Below are 11,781 nucleotides of genomic sequence, written 5' to 3'. Positions count from 1 at the left end.
GTCCCAAGCTGGGCAGCCATACCTAAGTAACGTATCTGAAAAGGAAGCAAAAATTTTGGCAGACATCTAGCAGTCTCTGCCACCAAACCCTTTCTCCATTGCAGTCTTCCAGCCTTAAGCAAGCCTGAGCTCAGATTTAAAGGAAATGGGTATTTAACTACATAGATGTCTTAATTACTAAAACAAATGCATACAATTGAGAAGGCCGGTCACAGTGGCACATGCCTGTTATCCCAGTGGCTCAGGAGGTCAAAGGCAGGAGGATCGTAAGTTCAAAGCCAGCCTGAGCAATTTGGCAAGATCCTATCTCAAAACATAAAAAGGGCTGGAGATGTAGCTCAATGGCTAAGAGCCCCTGGGTTCAATCCCCAGTATAAAAAGTAAAAATAAAAAAAAAAAAAAGACTTACTACTTGAATAATTGGAAAAATAACTTATGAAATTCCCACCTCAACATTCCATGTAGGTTAGGGAGAAGAGGCCGAGATAGTGAGTGTACAGGAATAGACATGAGGAAGAGTTCCTGTTTTTTAATTCATCTGGGTTCCTCTTTCAACATGCTTTTTGGAGATTAAGCAAACTATTTAATGAAATAGTCTAAAAATTTCATACTTTCACATTTGTATCAATATCCTTTATCCATCATTATTCAAGCATATAACAAGATACTTTTTCAAGGATGACAGCCTGCTAGTTAGTACTAAGGATATCTTCAAAATTTTATTGCTACTCCAAAAATCGGAACATCCCACACAACAGCAAACACTTTACGTTTTAAGGTGATTTCTCTTATGTAGGTGTATTCATTTGCCTAATCTTGTTACACAGTGAAATTACTGCCTAAGGCATCTCACCACTGAAAAACTGGTGTCAAGAAAAACAAATTCCTTTATATTTTTAGTTATACCTCTGTTAAGACTGCCCAAAAGTGAGGACTATATGATGTTATTTACCAAAATGAAAAAAAGAAGAGAAATATCTTTCATGGTCTTTCATTCATTTCATCAATTAGAACACACAAAGCAGCATCTTTCTCTATAATCTGGTCCCTTCTATGACCTGAATTTTCTCTTTGTTGTTCATTCTGTCCAGTACAATTATTGCTATCATCAGCATCCATTGGCTCAGTTTTTACTCTCATCCCTGCTTCAGAATGAGGCAAATCATCAGGCAAGGAAGCCAAACAATTCTGAATCATCTCAATTACTCGTTCCAGGTGCTTCTGAAACCTCTCAGCTGTTTCAAGTCGTTGACGTTTCTGTACCTCCATCATGACTCTCAAGGTCTCTCTTGCTTGGTGGGGTCGGTATTCATTTATAAGATGATGCACATGTACAAATAGCAGCTTAAGATCTTCTAGCTTCTCTTCTCGTTTTATACTCCCAGGGCTCCTTATCAAGATATCTAAAAGGTCCAAGAAATTAATAAGGATAGACATATTGAGTTTTCTCAGTTCCTTCTTGTGATCAAATTGCATAGGATGAAGCCGTTCAATGCCCTGACTTTCCAAAGGACGGATGATAAGGTCATCACACTGGAACTGGTTGCCAAACATCATATAACTGTCTTTAATTGGAGGAGGTGGCTTGGGAGCTAAGCCTTCCTGAATATTTTCATCTGTATATTCCTTGATATACTGCATAGGAGGTGGTGGAAGTGCACTCACTTGTTGTGGTTCACCCATTGTAAAAGATCAAGAACCTACAGAAACAGACCAAAGATTTAGAATAGAGCTACAAATCAAACCTGTCACATTATTAGTGAATAAGGGAGAATAATATTTTCTTTTTGGTAACAGGGATTGAATACAGGGGGCACTTAACCACTGAGTCACATTCCCAGTTTTGTTTTGTTTTTTTTTTTTATATTTTATTTAGAGAGAGGGTCTCACTGAGTTGCCTACGGCCTTTCTAAGTTGCTGAAGCTGGCTTTGAACTTGGAATCCTCCTGTCTCAGCTTCCCAAGCCACTGGGAATACAGGTGTGCACCACCACACTTGTAGGCAGAATATTTTCTTCCTTCTTCTGACTTTGGTGTACAGGACAAAAGAATCTCCTCAGTTTCTAAAATTAACATTTACAGTAAGTGAAGGGTACTTTTTTTTTTTTTTTCTAAATTAAGCATTATATCAACCATGCTCATATTCATTCTTTTAATAATTCCATCAGCATTAAAAAATGTTGTAGAATCTTTTTATTTATAAAGAAAATCTGAATTCCAAACCCCTCAACAGTTACCCTCCATTTCTCTACTCTTTTTCCATAGCCAAGGTACACATGCTTCTCCCACTATTATATCACAATCACTTTTATTTTGATTTCTAAAAGCAAACACTTATTTATAATGTTAATAAACAACATGACAAATTAACAATGCTAAATTTCAGATTCCTGGTGTTATTCAAGGTTCCTGGAGTAAATGATAACCCAACTTCATATCTTACTGTCCCTCACAATTTTATATGGACACATCAACTTTCCTACATAAATTTCAAAGTCAAATTCAAACTCAGTAACTTTTTAGGTCACGATAACCTCCACTCATTCCACTTTAAGGGTAGGTATATGATCCAATAAGATTCCCAAGTGCTCTTTTAGACTGAACTTATCAGTTTCAAGATAAAGCATCCTCCAAGATGAAGTAACATACTGGTAGCAATATTGTATTTGGAATCTGTGGGGAACTGAGGGCAACTGCGAAGCAGCTCTAGGTTTCTACCAAACCACACTGGGGCAGAGAATATTGCCAAGAATCAAGGATGCATCACTAGTTAGGGACAACACGACATACCATGACTATACCAACCCACAATTCATTACCAGTCATCTCTACATTCATTTTTGTCATTTCCCAATCTCCTCCCACTCCAGTACAACTGCTCATCAAAGTCCTCAGTAATCACATTATCAAATCCAAATGATACTTAATTATTTTCATCTTAATCTATCAGGTGCTTTTTCTCCCCTTCACAACATACTCCTCTCTTTTCTCAGCTTCTGCGACCTCAACATTCATGTTTTCCTCCTGTGCCAGGCCACCCAGTTCCTATTACTGCCTCTGCCTCTCCTTCTCTATCCAAACTTCAAGGCTAGTATGTCTCAAAACTCTTTTAAAGGTTATCAAGATTTCAAACATTCTATCATTCCACAGATACTAGAATATGTCCACTGGCATGTGCCTGTAATCCTAGTGACTTGGGATGCCGAGAGAGGAGGAATTCAAGTTCAAGACCAGCTTCAGCAACTTAACCAGGCCCTGTTTCAAAATAAAAAATAAAAAGGGCTGGAGATGTGACTCAAATCATAAAGCACCTCTGGGGTCAATCCCCAGTACCAAAAAAAGATATTAGAACTTCTATGTAGGAGACTCTGGGTTTTAGTAGAGTGGTCATAGTCTTCTTTGTTTCTTCAGAGTAGTCATTCCAATTTCACAGCAGGAAGGCCTATTCCAAACCTCACAGTAGAAGGCACATCATCCATGATCACTGCATAATTTAAGTTCTTAGGAGAGTACCACCCAAGACTTTGGGGAAATTCACTTAGACAACTAATGAAAAAGGACACATACACACATATTTAATCTGGCAATTCCAAAATTTTAAATGCTGATATTCTTTGAATCAACAATTCCATTTTTAGAATTTTACCCCACAAACATTCTGCTACAAGCAAAGATGTACACAAGGATGTTTAATGCATCGTCTGAATAGAGTAGAAAAATTGGAAATAATCCATTCCTTCATCAATGATAGCTGAATAAAAATGTCTACATAACCATTAAAAAAGTGGATGAAAGGCTATAAAAACATATATCATTTCAACAGTTTATAATATGCTTTAGTTGCAGTTATAATTGACTTTTCCAACTTAATTTAGAAAACTTATTTTACAGAAAAGTCACATTCTCTAAATGTTTTATGTGAGTGTGTGTGTGGCAGGGGGTCCAACCCATGGCCTTTCCAAGATAAGCAAGCACTCTACCACTAAGCTACAGTCCCAACTTTTTTTTCTCTGTACCAGGGACTGAACCCAGGGGCACTTAACCACTGACTCGCAGTGATTATTTTTTATTTTGAGAAAGGGTCTTGCTAAGTTACTTAGTTGCTGAGGTCGGCCCAAACTTGTAATCCTACTGCCTCAGCTTCTGGAGTCACTGGTATTACAGGTTTATTTTACTTATTTTGAGACTGGATCTCTAATCTCTAAATTGCCCTGTCTGACTCTGAACTTGCAACCCTGCTGCCTCAGACTCCTGAGTATCTGGGATTATAGGCCAGGGGCACTACAGTCTCCATCTTCTTCCACTCACTTGCTTCACTGGTTTCTCTTCTTTTTATACCCAAATACTTCAGTGTATATTCCTAAAACAAGAATGTTCTCTTATAACCACAGTACAATAACCAAAGCCATACAATTAACACTGAACTGGTTCTTAAAAATAAAACTTTAGACAGCCCAGGTTTTACCACTCAAACCTTTTTAGGTTGGGGGTTCTGTTCTGTGCTTCTCTACAAATGTGCATCATTGCAGCTGTCATTGCAAAGTCCAAACACAAGACAAGTACCATCATTTTATGCCTTCTCTTAATGTAATCTTTACAATTCTTCCCGTTAAAAACTATTACCAAGTTCATTTTAGAGATGAGGATCCCAAGTCTTAACGTGAAGTGTTCACATCAGATCAAAAGGCCAGTAAATGGTACAATGAGAATTCTTAATCCCAGGTCCTTTTAGCTCCAAAGCACAAACTGTTGGGGGGGGGGGGGGGGGAAGACCTGTCTAAACCACCCAAGTACTTCACATATTACAGAAATTAAGTTTCTCCCTGGGTGTGATAGCACACACCTATAATCCTAGTGACTCAGGAGGCTGAAGCAGGAGGATCGCTTAAATTTGAGGACGATCTCAGAAAGTTAGCAAGGACCTAAGCAACTTAACGACACCAAATCTCTTAAAAAAATAAAAAAAAAAAGAAAGAAAGAAAAAAAGGGTAGTGGAGTGAGGATGTGGTTCAGTGGTTAAGCGCCTTTGGGTCCGGTTCTCAGTACAAAAAATAAAATAAAATGAAATTAACTTTTCTCTACCACCTCTTTTTAGACAGAACTGTTCAAAGCCAATGGAGATCTTTTTTTAATAAATTTTTAAAAATTTTTTACAGACTGCATTTTGATTCATTGTACACAAATGGGGTACACCTCGTTTCTGTGGTTGTGCACGATGTAGATTCATACCATTCGTGTAACATACGTGTACACAGGGTAATGAAAATGGAGATCTTATTTTAGTAAAACTAGCACCAAGCAGTCGATTCTCAGACTCAATCCTAGTGTTTGCTGGGGGAATCTGCACCAAAAAAAAGGCACTCCAGGGTCCCACCCTTGGAGAGTCGATCTGCGGAGGGGAGCCCTCTGCGTCACCGGTCTGCACTGGGGAGTGAACCCGGGGTGCTCCGCACTCAGCCACACCCCCAGCCCTTCATGTTGGGGCAGGGTCTCCCTAAGTTGCCCAACCTGGCCTCCACCTTGCTCCCGAGCTGCTGGGGTTTCGGGGGCGCACCACCTGGCCCAGCCCTGGAGGTCGTTTGTAAAACCTCGCCGATGAACCTGAGGATTGGGTGCGCCCCACCCCTCGCGGCCCCCTTAACTCCGCGCGTTTCACAACGGTTCCCAGGAGGAGGGACGGCGACGGTCATCCCATTTTACAGAGCGCCAACGAGGGCAAATGGCTCGCCAGGGCCGCACGGCGGAGAACCAGTGGCGAGGGACCGGAGCCCGGGCTTCCCAGCCCGCATTGGGGCTCATCAGCCCCACGCGCCGAGAGCACCTCCGCCCGGCTGCCCACCCAGAGCCTCCGGGCGGCGGGGAGGATGCGCTTTCCGAGTGCGTGAGGAAAGCGAGGCAGCGCCCCCGAGGCCGAAGCTCGCCAGGCCTGCCGGTGCCCAGCCTGGTCTAGAGGAAGCGGCGGGGTCCGAAAAGAAAACCGCATGAGGACCGAGGCCCCAAGCCGCTACCGCCCACTCACCTCAGCTCTCGGTTTTCCCAGGCAGCAGCCTTCGCCACCGCAGCCGAAATCGGACTTCCGTTCTGCTTCTCAGGAAGAAGCCACCGATGCTGTCCTTTGATTGGCTGCAAGGACTGTCCTTTAATCGAAGCCCTAGTCCCGCCCAAGACCTGTGCCTTGCTACTGCGCCTGCGCATGTGCCTCCGGGCTCGTCCTCCCAGCCCGGCGTCATCCAGCGGTGCTCTGTGGTTGGCGAGGTGGGAACCTGCCAGGTGTGGCGAGTATTACCTTGTACTTTTGTGAGGAAAAGAAGTATTTCCTTTTTTCTCGCCTTTAAAAAAATTAGCACTTAAAATTAAGACATTCGTTTGATTTACATAGAAAATACAGAGGCAGGTTTTTTTTTTTTAATTATACCAACGTTAACCCACTGTCCAACTAATGTTTAATAAATGAAATTCGACTCTAAATAATGAAAAAACAAACGAAATCGAACTCTCTATATTTATCTGATTGATGGAGACATAGTATTTGTGAATCTGAATGGGAACCAGTAATATTTTCCGCATCTCCATGTCTTTTTTTCTAAATTATTATTATTTTAGTTGTAGATGGACACATTACCTTTATTTAATTTATTTATTTATTCATTTATTTTATGTGGTGCTGAGATCAAACCCAGTGCCTCACACACGCTAAGCAAGCGCTCTCCCACTGAGCTACAACAGCAGCCCTGAATCTCCATTTCTTAACCATCCATTCACTTTTATTTACATTTGCAAATTCATAGATGCCTTTTATTTTTCCAGCCGACAAATTACCAAATGAAAAACAAAAAACCGATGTATGTTTCTTTTGGGGGTTATTTTTACAAGAAGTATGTAACAAATTTCTTGACTTATGGGAATCAGAGCATGTTACATACTCATAAACAATAAGGTTGTTATTCCTATGAAAGTGCTCAACTTTATCTCTTTAAAAATAAGAATCTTTTTTTTTAAAGTTTAATATGAAGAATTTCAACCGTAAGCAAAAGTAGAAAGTAAAGTATACTCAACATTTATCTGCCCATAGATGTTTCATTTTTTTTTATTGTAAACAAATGGGATACATGTTGTTTCTCTGTTTGTACATGGCGCAAAGGCATACCATTTGTGTAATCATAAATTTACATAGAGTAATGTTGTTTGATTCATTCTGTTATTTTTTCGCTTCCCCCACCCCTTCCACCCCTCTTTACCCTCTATACAGTACTTCCTTCTTCCATACTTGCCCCCCTCCCTAACCCTAACTCTAACCCTAACACTAACCCTTCCCTTCCCCCCATTATGTGTCATCCTCCACTTATTAGCGATATCATTCGTCCTTTGACTTTTTGAGATTGGCTTACCTCACTTAGCATGATATTCTCCAATTTCATCCATTTGCCTGCAAATGCCATAATTTTATCATTCTTTATGGCTGAGTAATATTCCATTGTATATATATACCACAGTTTCTTTATCCACTCATCAATTGAAGGGCATCTAGGTTGGTTCCACAGTCTGGCTATTGTGAATTGAGCAGCTATGAACATTGACATGGCTGTATCTCTGTAGTATGCTGATTTTAAGTCCTTTGGGTATAGGCCAAGGAGTGGGATAGCTGGGTCAAATGGAGGGTCCATTCCGAGTTTTCTAAGGAATCTCCACACTGCTTTCCAGAGTGGCTGCACTAATTTGCAGTCCCACCAGCAATGTATGAGTGTACCTTTCTCCCCACATCCTCGCCAACACCTGTTGTTGCTCGTATTCTTGATAATCGCCATTCTAATTGGGGTGAGATGGAATCTTAGGGTGGTTTTGATTTGCATTTCTCTTATTACTAGAGATGTTGAACATTTTTCCATATGAATTGTTGATTGCTTGTAGATCTTCTTCTGTGAAGTGTCTATTCATTTCCTTAGCCCATTTGTCCACTGGATTATTTGAATTCTTGGAGTAGAGTTTTTTGAGTTCTTTATAGATTCTGGAGATTAGTGCTCTATCTGAAGTATGATTGGCAAAGATATTCTCCCACTCTGTAGACTCTTTCTTCGCATTGCTGATAGTTTCCTTTGCTGAGAGAAAGCTTTTTAGTTTGAATCTATCCCAGTGGTTGATTCTAGCTTTTATTTCTTGTGCTATGGGAGTCCTGTTAAGGAAGTCTGATCCTAGACCAACAAGGTGAAGATTTGGACCTACTTTTTCTTCTATAATCTGCAGGGTCTCTGGTCTGATTCCGAGGTCCTTAATCCATTTTGAGTTTAGTTTCGTGCAGGGTGAGAGATATGGGTTTAGTTTCATTCTGTTGCATATGGATTTCCAATTCTCCCAGCACCATTTGTTGAAGAGGCTATCTTTTCTCCATTGCATATTTTTGGCACCTTTGTCTAGTATGAGAAAATTGTATTTATTTGGGTTTGTGTCCGTGTCCTCTATTCTGTACCATTGATCTACCTTTCTATTTTGGTACCAATACCATGCCGTTTTTGTTACTATTGCTTTGTAGTAGAGTTGAAGATCTGGTATTGCAATACCCCCTGTTTCACTCTTCCTGCTAAGGATTGCTTTAGCTATTCTGGGTTTCTTATTCTTCCAGATGAATTTCATAATTGCTTGCTCTATTTCTGTAAGGTACGTCATTGGGATTTTAATTGGAATTGCATTGAATTTGTATAGCACTTTAGGTAGTATGGCCATTTTGACAATATTAATTCTGCCTATCCAAGAACATGGAAGATCTTTCCATCTTCTAAGGTGTTCTTTAATTTCTTTCTTTAGTGTTCTGTAGTTCTCATTGTAGAGGTCTTTCACCTCTTTTGTGAGATTGATTCCCAAGTATTTTATTTTTTTCGAGGCTATTGGGAATGGGGTAGTTTTCCTAATTTCTCTTTCTGAAGATTCATCACTTATGTATAAAAATGCGTTGGATTTATGGGCATTGATCTTGTAACCTGCTACTTTACTGAATTCACTTATGAGTTCTAAGAGTTTTCTGGTGGAATTTCCAGGTTCCTCTAAATATATAATCATGTCATCTCTATTTCAGCATGAATTTCCAAAAGATAAGGACATTTTTTTCATATAACCATAGAATCATTATCTTATTTTAAAGTAAATTAATAATTCCTCTCTATGATCAACTATCAGGTTTGTATTTGCATTCCAGTTATCTCAGGTTCCAAAGAAGTTCTACACTTTTCAACTAGCTAATGTATCTTTTAATTACCTTTTAATCTTTAGGTTCCTCCCTCTCAATAACCACACCCCCCCACAGCCAGCCAACAGCAAATTTTCTGATGAAGAAATTTATCCATTTTTGAGCATGCCCTAATCAGGCATTTCTCTCTACTCCTGACATCTGTATGTTGTATATTAGTGACTTCCAGTGGTCATTTGCAGTCCTCATTTCACTCCATCTGTTAGTAACATTTGTCACATTTGCCCCAGGGTTGGGTTCCCAAGCTACTTCTCAACCAGATATAATCCAGCCAGTAACATCCAAGTGATGGTATGCAGGTTCTGGAACACTCTGCCCTTCAGACCCCTGTATTCAAATGTGTTAGACATCTTTACCCAGTGACACTTAAGTCATTCGCAAAAGCAGAAACGAAAGGAATTGTCTGTGCCTCTCAGTACCCCACTGAAACTACCATATGAGCCTTTTGTATTACTTCAATTTAAAATAAGTAAAGGCTCACATAGGACTAATTTTCCCCATTCCCACTGCTATGATCCCAATTTACGTCATTATTCCCTGGCACTTGAACTTCTGATACAACCTCCAACTGATTTCCTCTCTTGCACTTTTATCCTTCCTTAGTCTGTTTACCGAACTCTCTTAAAATGTAGTGTTGAACCTATCATTCCTCTATTCAAAATTCTCCAAATCATCACATTTAGAATGAAATTTAGGGCTTGGTTGTGACTCAGTGGTAGCATGCTCACCTAGCATGTGTGAGGCCCTGGGTTCGATCCTTAGCCCCACATTTTAAAAAAATAAAATAAAGGTATTGTTTCCACTTTTTTATTTTTTAAAAAAAGAATAAAATCTAATGTCTCCACCATAGCCTATATAAGGTCCTACAAAATCTAGTCTTTGTATACTTATCATTACCCACCATTTTTTTCTATGCTTACTCTTCTCCAGCTACACTGGCTTTACTTCTTTCTCTCAAAATTGTCAAGCACATTCCTGCCTCTGGGCCATTCCATTTGCCTGGAACTCTCTCTTTCCATAGATATTCACATGCTTCATTCCTTACTTCATTCAGGTCCCTGATCAAATATGATCTTCTCAGGGAATTCTTCCCTAACCATTCTGTACAAAATAGCGTGGTCTTATCATTCTCTTGGAAGATGTCCCCAAACTCCCTTATTTGTAGTATATGTCCTTCATAGAACATGTTAATGACAGAAATCATCTTAATGTAGTAATTTATTTTTATCATCTTTCTTCCCCATCAAAATGCTATATTTATGAGCATAGGACCTTTGTCTGTTTTATTCACTGCTATATTGTTAGCATCTAGAACAAAACTTAAAATGGGCAAATACTCAATGAATGTTTATTAAATAAATATCAAAATCAATCCATTTGTTCTCCTGCTATCCTCACAGAATATATTCCAAGACCCCTAGTAAATACCTGAAACTACATATAGTTACTAACCCTATATACACTGTTTTTTCCTCTGTGCATACATACCTATGATAAAGTTTAATTTATAAACTAAGTATGGTAAGAAATTAACAAGTAATAATAAAATGGAATAATTATAACTATACTATAATAAAAGTTACGTGAATGTGGCCACTCCCTCTCCTCAACACAAGCACTGCAATACTGAGACAGTTGACTGAGACAGTTACTAAGTGAATAATAAGGGGCAGGTAGCATATAGCCTGAATACCTTGAACAAAGATATGGGTTCACATTCCAGACAGGCTAGAACTTGGCAGCACTGAGATTGTATTGCACTACTCAGAATGAAACATGATTTAAAACTTATAAATTAAATTTATAAATTATTTAATTAGATAATAATATAGCTTAGTGACAGAGCACTTGCCTAGCAAACATAAGGCCCTGGATTTGATACCCAGCACGAATAAATAAATTAATTAAAATAGTTTATTTCTGTGATTTTCCATTTGATATTTTCACACCTTGATTGACCATGGGTAATTGAAACCTTAGATAAGTGGGAACAAGTATATAGTTATCATTTTTAAAATTAATTCATAGCATGACTTTGATGGATGTAGTCTATTTAACCAAAGCCCAATCTGTAAAATTACTTTTCTCTCAGTTTTTGCTACTGTAAGTACACTGTTTGATGAGTGTCCCTGTGTATATGTGTTTTTGCATGTGTGTAATTTTTTTCCTTGAGATAAGTTTTCAGAAATGGAATTACTGGCCCCCAAAGTGTAGTGTCTTACAGTTAGTAGCAGGATCAAGGTTAGAATCTAGAACTTGACTCTTATTCCAGTGTTCTTTCCAGTAGACTATAAGTGATTAATGGCCCTGAAATCCATATTGTTTGAGGGGGCAGTAAAAATATGATGTATAATAAATGTTTATATGCCTATGTTTGAAGAATCTAAACTAGTATAGTTTAACAAGGAATACATTTATTCAACAAGTCTTTAAAAATTAAGAAGGCATGCAGAAGACCTACCTTCTAGTGAAGAGACACAGACAACAGTACGTAAACACATAGAAATTTCAAATAGTGATAAGGGCTATGGGAGGAAAACTTAT

General features: G+C 38.9%; 1 protein-coding gene across 2 annotated transcripts; it reads right to left on the bottom strand.

Moving 5' to 3' along the window:
- Positions 1 to 289: 289 nt before the first annotated feature.
- MED7 (mediator complex subunit 7) lies at positions 290 to 6,119 on the bottom strand. Of its 2 annotated transcripts, none has more exons than XM_079145610.1 (2): positions 6,019 to 6,119; positions 290 to 1,700 (listed from the first exon to the last, which is right to left on the bottom strand). In XM_079145610.1, the coding sequence occupies exon 2, from the start codon at positions 1,681 to 1,683 to the stop codon at positions 982 to 984; it is 702 nt and encodes a 233-aa protein (XP_079001736.1). In that variant the 5' UTR covers positions 1,684 to 1,700; positions 6,019 to 6,119; the 3' UTR covers positions 290 to 981. The 2 variants fall into 2 exon arrangements, with proteins under 2 accessions (XP_079001736.1, XP_079001737.1); XM_079145611.1 differs by having other exon boundaries at positions 5,519 to 6,045.
- Positions 6,120 to 11,781: the final 5,662 nt, after the last annotated feature.

This window comes from Sciurus vulgaris (assembly GCF_902686455.1).
Source record: "Sciurus vulgaris genome assembly, chromosome: 6".
Classification (NCBI taxonomy): Eukaryota; Metazoa; Chordata; class Mammalia; order Rodentia; family Sciuridae; genus Sciurus; species Sciurus vulgaris.
Note: the sequence above shows the minus strand (reverse complement) of the source record. Positions and strands in the feature narration are given on the sequence as shown.